The following is an 18,154-nucleotide window of genomic DNA, read 5'->3' as shown; positions in this document are numbered from 1 at the left end:
TCTCAAGTTGGGACCAGAAGGGGGATCAGCCGGTGTCTCTCTGTACAGTCTGTCACTCAGTCAGTGGGTGGGGGAGGGGCGGGTCTGTGCCCCGCGATTCCAGCGGGACCCGGGCTTTGGCGGTCGGGCCGGGGTACCTGGGCCGGCTTCAGCGGCCGCTGTTACCTGTGGAAGGAGACGGCTCCTCTATGCACCTTCCCCTGCCGGTTAGAGCAATTCACCGCCGCGCAGCAGATCACCATCTCCGGCCGGTTGGCCCTTCCCCCCAGCCCCCTCACCCCTCCCAACACAGGGGCCGAGGCCAGCCGTACAACAAGATGGCGGAGCCAGGTCACCTCAGCTGCCTCCCTTCCCCGGGGAAGGGGTTTCTGTACGACGGTGCCGTCAACGAAGATGGCGACCACCATATGGCCGCCGCCATTTTGGTCGAGGCACCGCCGTATAGCGCTGTCTTCTGCGGAAGGAAACCTCTTAGCACCCCTCTCTATGCCCTCACTGAATTTTTCTGTGAAGCGAGGGTTGACTTGTGGGGAGCGGATAGGAATGGGAGACTCAAGGGGTTCGAATGAAGCTCAACTGAGGCAGCCATATTGGAAACAGCGGGCGGGGCTTTCCTGATCCGTACTACAGGATGGCGGCGCCCACGTATAAGACCAGCCTCCAGCGATAGGATGAGATTGCGCATAGGGCTGAGATCCGGTAATGGCAAAGCATTTAAAGCTCATTCCCCGCTCATTCCCCGACACTAGCGTCAGCCTGGTACCACATGACTCCTCACCTGAGGTCTTCGTTCCGTACAGTAAAATGGCGGCCTCCATGTGGATGAGGAAGCGGTGCGGCGCAACTGAACGCGGCGAGCTCCCCTCTCGACCTATCCCGACTGAGAAGCGCTGTGATCCGCTCTCTGATTGGCCGCGCAGGGACACTCGTCAGCAGCGGACTGGGTAGGTTGCAGTCTGTGTGTGTGTATGTGGAGGAGGCAGTAGCTGCAGCCCACCTGGCCCTGGGACTGGTCAGGAGGTAGGAGTCGCAGGATGGACGCAGGTGAGCGGTGGTGGGACCCCTGTCAGAGCTCTGAGCTGGTCCCGCCCCGCCACTCGGCGTGTCGGGCTGGCTATGCCACCACTGCCCTGAGCACCGATGTTCTCTCCCCCCGGCACGGGGGAGTAGGGTGGCGGTGGGGGAGGCAGGCCCTGGGGTGGGATGGGGTCAATCTCCTTTGGTGGTTCCCTTGTTAGGAGGGGTTGTGGGGAAGGTCGTGTAGGGATCTATGGGGTGGGGGCTGGCGGCGGATCTCCAAGTCAGGGGATAGGGGTATTACTGGGTAGAGGCTTGGGATTCCCAAGATGAGGGTGCAGTAAGGGATGTATGGGTGGGGTCCCAAACTATGGTCCATTGGTCATGCAGGGCAAGCTGATCCCATGGTGTTGCTTTCTCACATATTGCTGCTAACTCATATTGAAAGTTAAAAATACACTAGGTCACACACTTTTTCTCTTCTGTATAGGTTCTTATATCACACTCATCACTGTAGTAGCTGTAGGCCAAGCTTACTACACACACTGGACTGAGACTATGCATTCCTTCTTTCTCTCCTATAAGCTGTCTGTATTTCATCCTCCTATCCCACTTCATTTCAGGGACTCCCTGTAACCTGACCCCTTCCCAATGCCAAGGGTTCTCTCTGACCCCCATTCCAACAGAAACCCTGGTTCTGCGTGTACCCTACTTTTCCAAGCCTCCCTGTTTTCTTTCTCTCTCACCACATCAGTATTTTAAGCTCAGTCAAGACATGGGCAAAGCTAAAATGAGGGCTATTGTTACGCTAGAATGTGTTCATCTCTGCTGTCAACTTAGTATACTCACATGTAATGTATGCCATCATATGCCAGCAATGCCCCTCTGCTATGTACATCGGCCAAACTGGACAGTCACTACAGAAAAGGATAAACGGACACAAATCAGATATTAGGAATGGCAATATACAAAAACCTGTAGGAGAGCACTTCAACCTCCCTGGCCACACTATAGCAGACCTTAAGGTGGCCATCCTGCAGCAAAAAAACTTCAGGACCAGACTTCAAAGAGAAACTGCTGAGCTTCAGTTCATCTGCAAATTTGACACCATCAGCTCTGGACTAAACAAAGACTGTGAATGGCTTGCCAATTACAGAACCAGTTTCTCCTCCCTTGGTTTTCACACCTCAACTGCTAGAACAGGGCCTCATCCTCCCTGATTGAACTAACCTCATTATCTCTAGCTTGCTTGCATATATATACCTGCCCCTGGAAATTTCCACTACATGCATCTGACGAAGTGGGTATTCACCCATGAAAACTCATGCTTCAAAACATCTGTTAGTCTATAAGGTGCCACAGGACTCTTTACTGCCTTTACACATGGGGAGAGATGTCCACAGGACATTCTCTATTAAAATGTGGTCCATGGTATGAAAAAGCTTTACAGAACTTGGCGTAGGAGGTGCCAAGCATAATATGTGTAAGATATCCCCTCAACCATGCACACTCCCTGGGCTCCCCCTGGCAAATTAGAGGAAGAGGTGTGGCTTGCATTAGGAAGGACACAAGACTTTCTCTTCAAGTGATGAGGAAAATGTAACTGTAGGAGAAACACAGGGATAGCATGTTATCATGTAGCATGCTGACAACAAATCAGCAATGGACACTTACAACCTCAAAAACTCTATAGATCCATGATGCATTGTCTGTTTCTGACAGAGTCCTAAGGTTTGGCTTTTATATTTGGCAACACACAATGTTTTATGCCAACAAAAGTGCTTTGAATTGAAACAGAACTCTGCCCATCTTCTTCCCCAACTCCACGTAATGCATGGCAGTTTGGGAAAGGCTGAGTGTATGTATGTAGTGGAAATAGTCTGCTCATGTTAGGGGTGGTTGAGCATTTGAAATTAACTTGGTCAATCAACAGTACCACTCCCTGGAAGGAGAATTTCTTGTTCCACAGGACACCCTCCTTTCTTCTGCAACTTCGTGTGTATGGCCGGCCTGATGCATGCCATATGGAGTATACTAGTTTACAAACTTCAGAAAAGTTTCCTCCTCCTAATTTTTTTCTAGTTTCTTTTGTAATTGAGGTAGTGGAAAAGGGCACCTCACTGCTTCAGTGATGTTGCCTTGCCTGCCCTGGGTATGGAAATTCACTGTAGAGCAAGAGCAGTTGGCTGTATGGTCTTTCTTCACTGTCCTGGTAGTATTTTGAAGCCTGTTGTGGAGGTACCACTTCCAGAGTGAGATGGTTGGTTGCTCTCTATGACTGTTCATTTCTTGCCTTCTCTGTTCAGAATGCCAACAAGGGAGGCAATTAAGGCCAATTGCAAGTAGCGTTTTTTGATATAGACAAATATCCATTAGGAAATGGACTAAGACCAACTCTTTGCAAACAATCATCTGACCACTATCATAGGGTGGTAATTTTGATCCCTTCCTTCCAGGGCTACATGTAAGCCACTGACCCATGGATGAAGGACTCCATATCCAATTCTGATTAATATTCTCCTAAGACATTCAGCCCCTGCTTGTTTTCCACGTTGGACCTAGAACTCCTGTGCTCCAGGGCTGCTGCCTTTATTTTTCTTCCTCAATGCTAGTATTATTATAACCGGAGTTCTGCAGCTGTGGGTGTCAAACTGGCTCCCTGACCAGTACATCATTGCACATAAAAGCACAATATTGAGTTCCATTTAGCCTAGTGTGCCTGTTGACTGGAAATAAGATGAATGATACAGTAAGCGAATAGTACGAGGACTGTATCTAGCAGTTTAGGTGCTCTTATGTGATACAAGGTTTATCAAGGGAAGAAAACCTTGGTGTGATGTACAGTAGATCTCAGCTGAGCCTCACTTATCCAAATGAGGATTATCTCCTACAGTTTTCCTCTGCAGCAGTGGAATTTCAGGATCCTGGTGGCCTTCTTCTCCAGCAACTCTGCTTAGCCAGTTAGATTTGTGGGGGAGGAAGCAATCTGCTTCCACTGGGAAATTAGTCAGCAGATTTTGAACTGTTTTCACTTATAGCGATGGGCCACTGAGAGAAGAGGAGTTACCCTTAGACAGCAGGGTATGTCTACACTACGGAATTATTCCAGTTTTACAGAAACTGATTTGTGGAAACAGATTGCATAAAGTTGAGGGCACGTGGCCACACTAAGCACATTAATTTGGTGGCGTGCGTCCATGTACTGAGGCTGGCTTGACTTCCCATAGTTCCCACAGTCTCCCCTTCCCATTGGAATTCTGGGTTGAGATCCCAATGCCTGATGGGGCCAAAAATTTGTCGCGGGTGGTTATGGGTAAATGTCCTCAGTCAATCCTCCCTTCGTGAAAGCAACGACAGACAATCATTTCGCGCCTTTTTCTCTGGTTTGCCTGGGCAGATGCCATAACACGCAACCATGGAGCCTGTTCAGCCTTTTTTCACTGTCACCATATGTCTACTGGATGTTGTTAACAGACGCAGTACTGCAGTGCTACACAGCAGCATTCTCTTGCCTTTGCAAGTTAGCAAAGACGGTTACCAGCTCTACTGTACCGGCTGCTGCTTTGCAAGTTGACAATGATGGTTACCAGTCATACTGTACTGTCTACTGCTGTCATGGGTGCTTCTGGCCGGCCTCAGTGAGGTCGGTCGGGGGTGCATGGACAAAAATGGGAATGACTCCCCAGGTCATTCTCTTCTTTAAGTTTTGTCTAATGGAGAGTCAGTCCTGCCTAGAATATCAGGCAAGCCTACTAAAGAACCAGAGAGGCAAATGGCCGCTCTGGGTCAGAGCCCTATACATCCTGCAGATATGATGAGCTGCATGCCATTCTAGGGGGTGCCCCTGCAACAACCCCACCTATTGTTTCCTTCTCCCCACCCCTCCTGGGCTACTGTGGCAGTTATCTCCCCATTTATGTGATGAAGTAATAAAGAATGCATGAATTAAGAACGAACACTACTTTTGCCTCTGCAAGCAGGAGATCCAAGGGGAGGGAGGACGGTTGGCTTACACAAAGTAGAGTGAACCACCATTCTGCACTATCAGCTATAGCTGAAAATGGGATCTGTGACAAGCACTAGGATAGAGCACAGCAGGACTGAATCTCATTTGTGTGTGGGCCTTTTGTTGACACTGGTAAAATACAAAAATGTCCCAGGATATCTATGTTGGGGACAGTTCTAAAGGACAGCTTAATTTTTTTTGTAGCAAAATGCAGAGGTCTAAGTATCTGATTGTGAGCCCTGTAGCAAGGGGTAGGCGCGACTGCACGGTGCTGCTAACTGGGAGAGAGCAGCTCGAGGCCAGAAGCCTCGAGCTGCCATATATTCCAGGCAGGATGAATCTCCATTAGACAAATTTAAAGAAGAGAATGACCTGGAGTCACTCCCATTTTTGTCCTGCACCCCGACCGACTCACCGAGGCCAGCAGGATCACTCCGGAATGACGAGATGGATCAGTCTACTGTACGTCCTGCGCTGCAAGAAGGAGGGGATGCTGCTGTGTATGCTGCAGCACTGCGTCTGCCAGCAGCATCTAGTAGACACACAGAGACATTGAAAAGGTGAGAAACTATTTTTTCCCCTTTGCTTCACCGAGGAAGGGGTGGGGGCTGACAAGCTATACCTGAACCTTCTGCGACAATGTTTTTGACCCTTCAGTTTTGGAGCTCAGCAAAAATCAATGGTTTTCGAGAGTGTGGGAACTGTGGATAGCTTACGTTCAGTTTTGCCCCTCCCTCATGAGATCCATTTGATTCTTGGCTTTCTGGTACGCTTGTTCAGCTCCTGAAGTTCATGCAGCACTGTGTTGGTCCTGCTTGTGGCCTCTGTCCATCATGACTTTGGAGATTTTTTTTTTTTTTTTTTTTCAAATGTTTTGGCATTTCGTCTATTGGAACGGAGTTCTGATAGACAGATTCATCTTCCCCATACAGAGATCAGATTCCGTATCTCCCGTACAGTCCATGCTGAAGCTTTTCTTTGTTCTGGGACTGCCATGTCACTGTGCTGATCAGCTCTCTACGCTGGGCAAACAACAAATGAAATTCAAAAGTTCGCAGGGCTTTTCCTGTCTACCCGGCCAGTGCATCCAAGTTCAGATTGCTGTCCAGAGCGGTCACAATGGTGCACTGTGGGATAGCTCCCAGATGCCAATACCGTCGAATTGCGGCCACACTAACCCGAATTTGAAATGGCAGTACCGATTTCAGCACTACTCTCCTCGTTGGGGGTGACTACAGATATCGATATTAAAATTAAGAGCCCTTTATATCAAAATAAAAGGCTTCATTATGTGGACAGGTGCAGGGTTAATTCGGTTTAATTCTGCTAAATTCGAGATAAACTCGTAGTGTAAACCAGGCCTAACTTTCTTCCCTGACTGTCTGAAGTACTTAGCTGTTCATTTGAGATCTTTGGATCATCATGCTGTGATGCAGTAGGGTCTGTCTGTGTGGGGGATGGGAGACCCGGGGAGGACTTTAGGTGAGGGACAGGATTTTTAAGCCTGTAACCTGAGCCACGTAAGGGGGAGGGGGTTAGCACTTTTGCCTGGGAAGCTGGACAAAGGAATCCGCGGGCTGGAGGAGAGGCAGGGCAGTTTTGTTTTTGGGCTGGGTGATTGGAATTCAGGGAATCCTATGTTGGGATCCAAGCACCCTGAACCCCCAGAAGGACTCGATTGAGGGGTCCTGGTTGGGCCTCCAAGCTCTGCTGTAACCTGCATTCCCGTTGTTCAATAAACCTTCTGTTTTGCTGGCTGGCTGAGAGTCACTGTGAGTCCCAGGAAGAGGATTGCAGGACTGGACTCCCCCACACTCCATGACACGTGGCCCTTCTCTTCTCTTTTGCCTCTTAAATGTAACAAGGGTTTAATTTTATTTAAGGCTTTTTGTGAGGGGTGAGTGCTTCTTCCCCTGTTAAAGTGGGGAAGCTTGAAACCTTTTCATTGGATATTTTAACTAGGCATTTTTCAGTTACTAACTTTAATTTTGTTTCTGATATTTCCCCCTAGTTTATCTTTATAATGTACTCCCATAAGAACAAAAATTATCACTTGATGCATTTGCACATATCCTGCTGCACAGTGACACTATTCCCAGCATCTATAGATTGAAACAGACTAGGCTCGGGGAAGTTGTTTTTAAACAGCTGCTGGCACTGCCTGGAAAATGCTACTGTGCAGAACAAGAGGCAAAATTGCCACAGAATTAGAACTTTCTCTCACTGGTGATTTCAGAAAAATTCCTAGAGAATATTGAAAAGCATGGGTTTCTTGCACTCTCTCGCCTTACTTACATGCCTTCCAGAGAGTCCTGGTAATATAAATGGGTTTTGTGGAAATACCTTTTTATTGTTCCTGTACAACTTATTCAAATCACCTATGCTTAAGCTGTTCCACTTAGTGCACACAAGCAAAATAATCACTTGCTGCACTCATAGGTCATGTTTCTGTTGAGTCACCAAAGCTTTGATTTCTTATTAATTTTTAGGTAGATACAAGGAAACACAAGGAGAAGTATTACAATGACTGTTACCATTTTATCTCTTATAGAACTAAAGTTAACATGGCTGGTAAGACTGGCTTATGGTAGTAAGAGTGAAAGTCCTTGCATTTACTAATTTAGTGTGATGGTTGCAATTTGACATGATGTGCAAATCAGGACACTCAAAGCCTGGTTCCTACAATGACTAACTCTCTGCCTGTTTGTGAGCACGTGTGATAACTTTTCAGTGTGCTAAAACTGAATGAATTAAATTAATTCTTCATGTTTAAACTTCAGAAGTACAGAAAATGTCTGTTTTCACCCACAATGTTAACTTCATCCTTTATGCACTAAAATAGTCTCTGATTATCGCATAATATTTCCGAAATAGTGAAATATCACATAATTGTTTTACAACCTTACATCTATCCATCCACCTGTAGGATCTCCTACCAGTTTATGCCAGATAAACTGATGCTAAGTCATTTATATACAAGATGCACATCGACAGATAAGGGCTCATTCACTGCACACCATACAAGACTGTAAGAGATGCCTGGTATTATGAGAGGAAGCAGGTAATATAATTAGTCTTAAATGCCTGTGCAAAAGGGAACCGTTGTAGGTTGTGTTCAGTCTTAATGGTATTAGTATTTCCTCACTTGAGTGCTGAACTGTCCAACTCTAACTATCCTCAATGTAATTTTTGAATGGCTTGTTCTAGGTCAAGTTAAAAGGGAAAAGAAATTCGATAATCAGTGATTCTTTGGGGGGATGCTGCTGGAATGCTATGGTATGTCCTGTGTAAGATGTGCACTCACTAAGGCAAAGACTCTGTACAGCCTTGCTTTGTTCACAACATGCCTGGATTCATGAGACAAGACAGTTGTGCCTTCTTGAGTGTGTGCTTTGCATAGCTGAAAACTTTGTAGTGGACACATTTGGTCCCCTTAGCTGCATAGGCAATAAATAATCACTGAATGAAAGTGGGCTGACCTATTCAATGTGCATCTGTTATCTGCACACACATATCCATTGCAACTTATCTGCCTTTCTGAATGCTTGTAGATTATTGTTAATATATACATTCAAAACTTGAGGTGCAAAACCTCAATAACTCTGACAAATCCCAACTGACTTTCAGATAAACATCCAAAAGACTTTTTGCCTGCCTAATTTCCACTTATTATTTCCAGCCATTTTGACTCTAAAGCTTTCAAGGACACAATTAGCAAAAAACCCCAAAATAAAGCAAAACCAAAATGGAGAAAAAAACATTCATGTATGTTTTCCCACTCTTCTCATACTCAAAAATAGCAGAACTGTTTTGTTCAAATATGTCTAGATATTTGCCTTTGGTATAAACCAGGTCTGGAGAATTTCAGCCCAATGGGTGGAACTTTTGGAAAGTTATGATCATCTGAAAATGGGGTTTATAGTGAAAATGCTCTGGTAACCTTAAATATACCTGGAGCACTAGCAATTCCATTATGATGTACAATGTGTCATAATTATACTCACTAGGAATCATGACTTTGACTATCTTGACTCTTTTGCATGTAAATTCTTGACTATGTTGTTGAATGGATGTCGTGTCTCACATTTGATTACCTGTGTTTTCTTTTTAATAAGCAACAGATGTGCTTGTGTATCTGACTGACGTCTGTTGAGTGTGCAGTCTGAGGTTCCAGTCGTGCAGCTAGATCTCCACGGGTGAACCCCTGTATCTTCAGGGAGCCCAGTGGGCTCCATGCTGACACAGGGAACTGTGTTCACAGATCCAGTTGCGGGAGTGGGGCCTTGGAGCTCTCATCCTAGGTGTGCATAGCGACTGTATTCAGATAAAATGTTGTGTGCTCTGAGGCTTTGGATTCCCTGAGCACACTATGTTCTGTAGTGTTCAGCTTCTTCCCATGGCAGCTTTCATTGAATTGGAGCAGCAGGTCCCTCACTCACCAGTCTGACAGCTTCAAATCACGTGACCCTTGTGCCCTTGTAGAATAGAAAGTTGCAGAACATGTGACATTTAAATTGAATGCTATTGACTGGAAATTCAAATAAATGTGGGGGTGGAAGGGAGAGGGATGGCTTGCCTGGGTGCAGGTTGGTTCCAGAGCAGTCCTGAGTAAGAGAGACCCTGTAGGCAAAGTTTAACTTGGCCATAGGAACCAGCTCACATGCTTTTATTGTTCAGCGTTCGAGATATATGAGAAGAGATGTATATTGCTGAATGAAAGGAGGGAAAAGTGGAGAGTTATATATTATATTATGTAAATGCAGTCCCCGTCTTTCCAATTTACTTAAACAAGTATTTTCACTGAGTGCTTGATTCGTGGCAAGTGTGACAATCTAAAAATAAGCCAACTTTGAGTAATGAGCTCTAAAACTAGTCTTAATATTTGTTAAAACGCTTTTCAGACAATCTCAAGTGACCATAAAGAGTTTTGCAAAACTTAATAAAAAATCCACTTTTGGGTTGCAAATAAGCCTGTGAATTGGGGTGGGGTGGGGTGGGGGAGAAACAGAGGAAGAAGATTATTTTTGACTTGAAAATACCATGTCAGAAATAGCACCAAATGTACAGGGACTTTGTGCTATCAATGCTTGTCTGGCTACACAATTATCCATCGGTTGTAGTAAGGAGAAGGTGAAAGAAGATAAACCAAAGTGGCCTATTGACTGTTGGTGGTCCTTGAAAACCTAGCTTGTTACATGGGTCTGGCTCTAATCCTTTTTTTCTGGCTGCTACATCTTATTAACATTTTCCTCTGTAAAGAATTGCTGTGCTTGAAGGGGAGATGTAGCCCATAGGAAGAGAAGACCATTATCTTTATTAAGATGTGGTCCATACTGTGAAAAAGTTTACCTGTACCGAAGTTCTCAATCTACTTGCTTGTGTTAATTTGGAATTAGTCCTCCATGTATGTAGAGAGGGCCCCATTCCTTAAAGAAAACTACAGTTTAACCCAGTGATGGCAGTTTGCTGCTTTTGTTTTTCCTTTGACACTCAGATCATGATATTCCAGGTTAGAAAGACCAGGGGCAGAAGATCTAAGTGAGACCTGTGGGGTCTCATTGACAAAAACATCTTGTTTGGCTTGTGTGTGTGTTTTTTTTTTTTTTTTTTAATGTAATATAGATTAATATATGGCTAAAAGGAAGAGTAGAATCTCTGTGACCCTCTGTGTGCTATTATATTTTCTTAGCACAAACTGTAGAGGAGTTATTGACCACGCCTGTAAAACTGGGGTAACGCTTAGCAAGGCTGAGGGCTTGTCTAAACAGTGTTGTTCACAAATATCTATTGTGTTTTAAATTCATAACCTATCTTAATCCAAACTAACCTTCAAGTGTAGGCAAGCCTGAAATGCAGTGGTGATAAGCCACCAATTTCTAAGATCAGGGAAAACTGAATTTATGTATATTGAATTCTACTCATAAAATTAGAATGAAGGACAGTGAAATCTGCAGCACAGGTGGTGACTCAGAAATAGCTTTCTGGTGTGACTCAGTGGCCAAGAGGTTACACCCCCAGTTACAGAGGGAAATGGAGTGTGCTGGGTGGTGTTCATGTCAGCCCTATCACTGGGTAATTTATTGAATCTTGTGTCAGTTAAAATAGCTGCTGAGAATATCTAGTCTGTACAGCAGAACTAAGTAAAGCTGTTACAATTTGATGTTTAGCTTGCTCAAGCTTATTCAAGAATAACGTGCAAGTAAAAAGCGATTTGAACTGAATCTTCTGACACACTTTTATTAGGAGCATTTTCCTTGAAGCTCAGATCAACTGTTCCCAAGGCACATAATGGAGCCCTGTTTCCACTAAAACATCGTACAGAAGCTCCCAACAGCTTGCTTGTTCACTCATGTGGAGAGGACCACAGCCCTGATTGGGAATGCCTTGCAATAGACTGCGCATTACAGAATAATCCAGTAGTGTAATCAGAGTTGGATACTTATGTTAGAAAAGACAGATGTTTAAGTACTGAGCAAGGTTGTTTTGAAGGAAACTAGTAGAATGGATCCTATACATGCCTGCAACCTCTAGATTGGATGCCTCAGCATAGCTCCCATTGTATCCCATGACTTATCGTGTGACATGGATAAAAGAACATTGTCTCACCTTTTCCCCACCCTGCAGACTCTTTGCTTAAAAAAAAAAAAAAAAAGACCTTTGCATGTTTGAGTCTAACAAAGGAGCAATTTTTAGAACCTTCAGAAGGGACTGATTGTCTTTGAGAGGGATATTTAGTATCTATGTTAATTTAATCCTAGGCTTCTCAGTGCACCACCAAAAAGACATGTACTCTGGAGAGAAGGGACTTCTTTGTTATTAACAAACCTGGAAGTTCCAGAAGGATATTCAACATCCTGCTTCAGGGTTTAAACCAGTCTCATTGTTAGAGACCAGGTTGAGACCTGTGTTGGGAAGGGGCAGATTATACCACATCTGCCTATTGCAGGGTTCTTACACCTTACTCTCTGAAGCAGCAGATACTGGCCCTGTCAGAGACAGGGTACTGGGCTAGATGGAACTTGGGTCTGATCAAGTTTGGCAATTCTTGTGTTTTGGTTCAATCCTGAGCTCTTCCTCATTGATGTAGTAATTTTTCATAGCTTGCTGACTTCATCAAAGCACTGTGGTCTAATGGGTAGAGCACAGGATTGAGACTTAGGAGAGAGACCTGCGTTCTGTTCCTGACTCTATTGATAGCCCAACTGGGTGATGATGGCAACTCATTTCCCCACTCTGTGCCTCAGTTTCCCCATTTGTAAAATGGGAATGATACTGAGTACCTTTATAAAGTGCTTCGAGATCGACTGATGAAACACGTTTATATAAGAGCTAGAGGGTATTTATTATTAATGTGATCAATAGAGCTCTTACCAGAGCTCAGACTAGCTGCTCAACATGTATGCATGTTACTATAACATTAGAATTGTGAAGTGATCCATCCTGTATTACTATATCTTACATTATTTTAAACCAGAAAAAAACAAACCACAATGCATGTGTTTTCTGTTTCTCACTAGCTACTCTGACCTATGATACCCTCAGGTTTGAGTATGAAGACTTCCCTGAGACCAAAGAGCCTGTTTGGATACTGGGGAGAACATACAGTGTATTCACAGGTAATTCACTCACATGCTAGTACTTATGCAGTGCTTTTCAGGGCTTGAGGGCTTTACATACATCTAACCATCCCATGTAGTGCTTTGAACTCTTACGTCATCCCAGCTTTTTCTAAGTAGCATCCTGAAGAAGTGCAGCCCTGCTTGCTAGATTATAGGCATTCTGTTTACAGTACATGCAGTTGTGTGTTCCCCTGCATGTTGTCAGGATAGCCTTTCCTGCTGCCTTCAGACACGCCTGCTGCATTTTTAGAGAAAATTGTGTGTTGTTTTGTCTTTTGTGTTTTTTGTGTTTTTTTTTTTTTGTTTGTTTGTTTGGTTTTTTTTGGCTACAGGGGTTGTAGAACATCCTCTCCTCCCGCTCTCCTGGCTGGAGATACAGGTCGTGATGCTTAAAGCTAGGGAAGGCTAACACTGGAAAGGAGAGACTGAAGTAGTAAAGACTGCTTTCCCCAAACATGGCTCTGTTTTTTCTTCCCAGGCCTCTCCTGCCCTGTAGGCATGATCTTTGACTGGTCCATCCTTCATCCAATAGTCCCCTGCTCCTATCAAGCCAGGCACTTTCATCAGTGAAAGTTATTAAGTAATGGGGATTTAGGTAGGGTTGGTGCCTTTCTCAGGGATGTTACATGTGTGTTTTATTTTTGAAAATTCTTCAGAGAAAGAGGAGATGCTGTTGGATGTGACATCTCGGCTTTGGTTCACATACAGAAAGAACTTTCCTGCCATTGGTAAGTAGCATAGATACAGTTAACAAAATAACTATACTGTAAAGGAGTCTGGCTTGTCTCTTAGGGCCTGACCCCATGGGAACATTCCATTGACCTCACTAGGCTTTGGATCTGGAATGTGTTCAGGGTGCCATCTTGTGAGAAATAAGCATCTGAAGTGCAGTGGAGTGGCAGTAAAGTACTGGAGTGCTTTCAGAAAACATCATTTTAAAGAGATACCTGAATTGTGAACAACCTAGGGCAGTGCTAAGGTAACTTCCCAAGGTGTGAGAAGAGCACCTGCCAAAGCCACCGCATTTAGCACCTATCCCTGGCCTCTTATTAACATCTTGGGCAGTGATGGATGTGGAGGAAGTGTACTACTTTGCCATAAGAGGGAAGTGGAAGGCCCAGTGGTTAGGGTGCTAGCTTGGGACTCGGGAGATACAGGTTCAATTCCTTGTTCTTCTGTAGATTCCCTGTGTTTCCTTGACCACCTCAGCGGCTCTCTGCCTCAGTTCCCTACCTGTACAATGTTGAGAATATCACTGCTCTGCCTTACCGGGGTATTGTGAGGATAATTCCATTAATGACTGAGGTGCTCAGATACTCCATTAACAGGGGCCAGATAAATGCCACAGAGAAGAGGTGCTGAAGAGCACAAACTGGAGACTAGCCCTTTTTTTAGAGAGGAAGGATGTTGTCTCTCATTTCTTCTATGTGGAAAACTTTATACTCCCAGGCATCTTTAGCTGTGATGTGCATTCTGAAAGCCGCCTGCTGTTGTGAAATATGCTGTGCTTTTTCTCTTGGTGGGCTTTTCTTTCCCGATAGTTCTGAGTATCCCCGAATCTTCTTTGTCTATACACTTCCTTTTGGTCTCATCCTCGTGACCAAGTAGGACTGGATAGGACTCCTTTAAAATGTACTAATATTTTTCTAAATTAATTTTTTTAAGTAAGGCTTTTATTAAGGCATGAAGGGAATATCTGAAACTAGAACAACTATATGCTAGAAAAGCTACAGAAAACTGAACAATGTATCCTTTCTGGAGAAACAATGTTTAAAATAAATATGCCATCACACTTCCTATCTCTGGTCCAGGTGATCACATACAACTTGTAGAGTTCCTGTTAAAAATATTAGCTCTCAATGTTCTTGTTTTTCTCTGGGGTCATAAACAACATATCTGCATGCTGTACTCTCCTAATTATTGTTGGGCCAGTAGGCCCCACTGAACACTAAAACTATTTCAAAAATAGTCTCAGCTGGCTAAAAGCTCTGGAATAATTAAGTTATATTAAAAACAGAGGTGGACTCAGAAGATTCTACAAAACCCTCTATGTGCTTAGGCACTTCTTAGCAGTTTGGAAAAACATTCAACACCGTAGGCAATGCCAAATTGATGTCCTGAGCCCCTTTTATGAGGCAACCCTGCAGTGTTGCTTCTAAATGGTAATCCAGACTTCCAGAAAGGGCAGGTAGCTAACATTAATTTTGTAGGTGATCTTTCTGAATCAAATTATCTTAAATCCTTCTAATAACTGAACCAATTTTCTTTTCTTCATAAGCAGGGTGGATTTGATTTAAATCACTAGTCATGAAGACTTGATTTAATCATGGATTTCTACATAAAAGTGCATTCTTGTTTTTTGTTATAACCTTAATGCATATTCTTCACAACTCAAAGATAGATGTAGGTTTCATTTTTAGAAGGTACACATTATACATTTTTAAAGTTTGTTTTATTTTTGAAAACTTTTCAGATTAATTTTACAGCTATATCAGAAAATAAATGATTGGTTATTTTATTTACCAAAGGTACACCTCTACCCCAATATAACGTGACCCGTTATAACACGAATTTGAATATAACACGGTAAAGCAGCACTCCGGGGGGGGGGGGGGGGGGCAGGGCTGTGCGCTCCAGCAGATCAAAGCAAGTTCAATATAACATGGTTTCACCTATAACGCGGTGAGATTTTTGGCTCCTGAGGACAGCGTTATATTGAGGTAGAGATATAATTGAAACAGATATTTATGAATCATTGGAGGTTAACTATCTCCAATTCAAAAAGTTAATCATTAATATTTGGAGGATTTTCTTGCCATGCTGTATTAGGAGGAGAACATCAACAAACAGATATTTAATTGTTTTATTTAACTAAACCAACAACGTTATGTATCTGGTTTTTTTTCTTCAACAGCAAACATTATTTCACAAAACAAGCATATGAATTTTTGAATTTAAACATTCAAGTTTTTAAATCAGGTTTGTTTTTGTTAATTGTTTAACTAAATAGTGGAATTTATTCATTTATTTTTAAATATTTCGTTGACTGCGTCAGCCAGGTCAAGCATTGAGAAACTAAAAGATTGGCTCTGCAGCTAACTCAGTCATCTTCACCTTCATTTTCCTGTTCGTTCATAATTTGGAAAAGAGAAACTAGCTTTCCTGCTTTTTCAGGTCCCAAACGATTTCTCAATTTGGAATGAATTAGTCCAATTGGAAAAAAATATTGTTTCTATACTGGCAGAAGAAGCTACTGCTGTTAAAAGTGAGATTGTTGAAGTGATAATCTCTGAATCCAAATGCTTAAATCACTGGTATGACTTTCTTTAAAACATCACCAGCAAACATTTTTTTGAATGGTTCACCCTTAGCTCTGAAGTTTATTATAGTTGGTATTATGGAGGGATGTTGGCTGGATGTCCATGCCATAGCCAACTCCTCTTCTCCAGCAGTTAAGGTTTGAACCTGGTACCGAGTATCGAGACTGTTTTCAAGAAAATGAGCTGGAGATAGTGTTTGTCCCATTTGTTTTTTTAATGCTTGTAATTTAACTCTGTCATTGCATATTTCTCTTTTTAAGATCTTACTCAGTTCCTTCCACATTTCAACAGCGTCAGCAATAAAACAGCTATTTCCCTGCATTTTGTTCAAGGCTACAGAAATAGGCTTCAGGGTACTCAGCATGTGTTGAACATTTCTCTTAAGCCCAGTGTTGAGAAATTCGGCTGTGACAGTGCCATTTATTTTTTTCATGATATTGTTCACAAACTGTCATCAGATTAGGCCAATTCTTGATATAGTGCTCAAAACAGTCCCTACTGAGTTCCATCACATGTCTTATGGGAGAATTAGCTTGGTTCCTCCCACTTTTTTCAGAGCAGCTGCTGCAAAGTGGTTGTTACAGAAGTATTTTGCAGTTTCAACAACATTAGCCTTTATTTCTGGAACACTGAAGTCTTTGGCTAGGAGGTGCATCAAATGAGCACTGCAACCATATGTTTGTTAGCCTGAGACTCTCTTCTAATAATTTTTTTTCTCATCTTGGATACATTTTCAGCATTGTCTGTGACCAAGCTGCATACTAGACATCTGAATTTTTTTCCTACAGTTTGTTATAGCTTTTACTGATACTGCTTGCGAGTATTCTGCTGTATGTGCATTTTCTGATGTATCAATTGTTTCTGTAAGGAGACATTCCCGTCTTCTGTTGTCACACAAGCACATACAACAGGATCATGGTGGATATTGCTCCACCCATACACATCCAGGTTAACAATTTCACCCTTTAGACCTTTTGCACACTGCTCAATTTCTTTCATACACTTTATCCAGCAATTTGCCTATGACATCTGCTCTGGGTGGACTGTATCCTGGTCTTAATGACTGAGAACCCACACTTCATTAACATGGTTCAGTCATACGGAAAAGTGTTTGTTGCATAAACTGGGCAATTTTTTCATCAATTGCCTCTTTTTGTAATCTGCTGGGTTTTATCACAAATTTATCTATGGTTGTTTCTGGATGATTTTTTTTTTTTTTCCATTTTGCTACAGGTGATGTACTCAAAAAGAACAGGAGTACTTGTGGCACCTTAGACTAACAAATTTATTTGAGCATAAGCTTTCGTGGATATGTGCCATACATGATGTGACTGAAACACTATCATTGGCAGATAACTCTGAAATTATAGAAAATGATGGTGATCTTGAAGGTGGATAGTCTTCAGAATTCTGTATGTTGAGGATGGATTCTCCTAAATAAAATAAGTCAATACAGTTATTTAATTATTGTTACCATATTGCCCATTTAGTATTGCTCACTGGATTCACAGTCAGAACTACTTTAAAGGTGAAATTGTAAAAGGAAGATTTACCTATTTCAGCTATTTATTTTTGACTGCAACTGCATCTAAAATGATGTTACTCTATGGTACTAACTATATATTTTTTGCTCAAACATGAGAATTCAAGAATAGTCCGTAAGGAAGAAGACAGGCAGTCCTTAAGACAGAAGTATGAAATAAAAAAGTTGACCAACCTGAAGATCCTGCATGTTCAGACATGTTGCTTTCATCGTCTTCAACTCAGCTTCCTCCTGAGAAGGAGCACTTCTCATGATGTTTCATTCAGGCAGGCAGGCCTTGCATTTCTTTGTTGCACTGTCTGCATTTTGCACACATGCCTGTCTTACCCACACGAAGAGGAACTTCATTAAAATATTACCAAACTGGGTCTCTTTTACAGCCTGCTGCCATTATAGGTTTTCCCTTCTAGTGAGAGAATGGCATGGTAGATCTCAAATCAATTAAGGCTACACTCAGAAAGACCTCAAGACTTCTGGAATACGCTGCTCAAACAGTTTCAGTGTTTTCTACTGCCTGCCCCTCCCTTCTCACATTTATCGCCAGACTTCTCCTTGTCCAGATCTATTCCACCACCCAACAATCTTCTATTCATTGAACTTTTTGAAATTTTGCACTTTTAGAGAAAGGTAAGGGATTGACTCTATGTAC

General features: G+C 42.9%; 2 protein-coding genes across 10 annotated transcripts in view; one reads left to right on the top strand and one right to left on the bottom strand.

Annotated features, from left to right (window-relative positions):
* Positions 1-358, bottom strand: part of THAP4 (THAP domain containing 4) — a 142,573-nt gene extending 142,215 nt beyond the window's left edge. For 3 of the 5 annotated variants that reach the window (XM_032795900.2, XM_032795891.2, XM_032795908.1), the window contains exon 1: positions 166-356. In XM_032795900.2, coding sequence (XP_032651791.1) covers positions 166-242 — 77 coding nt within the window. In that variant the 5' untranslated portion in view covers positions 243-356. Of the gene's footprint in view, positions 1-165 lie in introns of all 5 variants that reach the window. The other 2 variants (XM_075068634.1, XM_032795884.1) reach the window with 2 other exon arrangements.
* A 561-nt stretch (positions 359-919) lies between these two features.
* ATG4B (autophagy related 4B cysteine peptidase) overlaps positions 920-18,154 on the top strand; it is a 47,335-nt gene continuing 30,100 nt past the window's right edge. For 3 of the 5 annotated variants that reach the window (XM_075068639.1, XM_075068640.1, XM_032795928.2), the window contains exons 1-3: positions 934-1,044; positions 12,541-12,639; positions 13,299-13,370. In XM_075068639.1, the coding sequence (XP_074924740.1) occupies positions 1,035-1,044; positions 12,541-12,639; positions 13,299-13,370 (181 nt within the window). In that variant the 5' untranslated portion in view covers positions 934-1,034. Of the gene's footprint in view, positions 1,045-12,540; positions 12,640-13,120; positions 13,371-18,154 lie in introns of those variants that run through there. The other 2 variants (XM_075068638.1, XM_032795935.2) reach the window with 2 other exon arrangements.

The sequence above is a fragment of the Chelonoidis abingdonii genome, chromosome 8, assembly GCF_003597395.2.
Source record: "Chelonoidis abingdonii isolate Lonesome George chromosome 8, CheloAbing_2.0, whole genome shotgun sequence".
NCBI lineage: Eukaryota > Metazoa > Chordata > Testudines > Testudinidae > Chelonoidis > Chelonoidis abingdonii.
The sequence above is the reverse complement of the archived record's forward strand: the minus strand, read 5'-3'. Positions and strand labels throughout refer to the sequence as shown.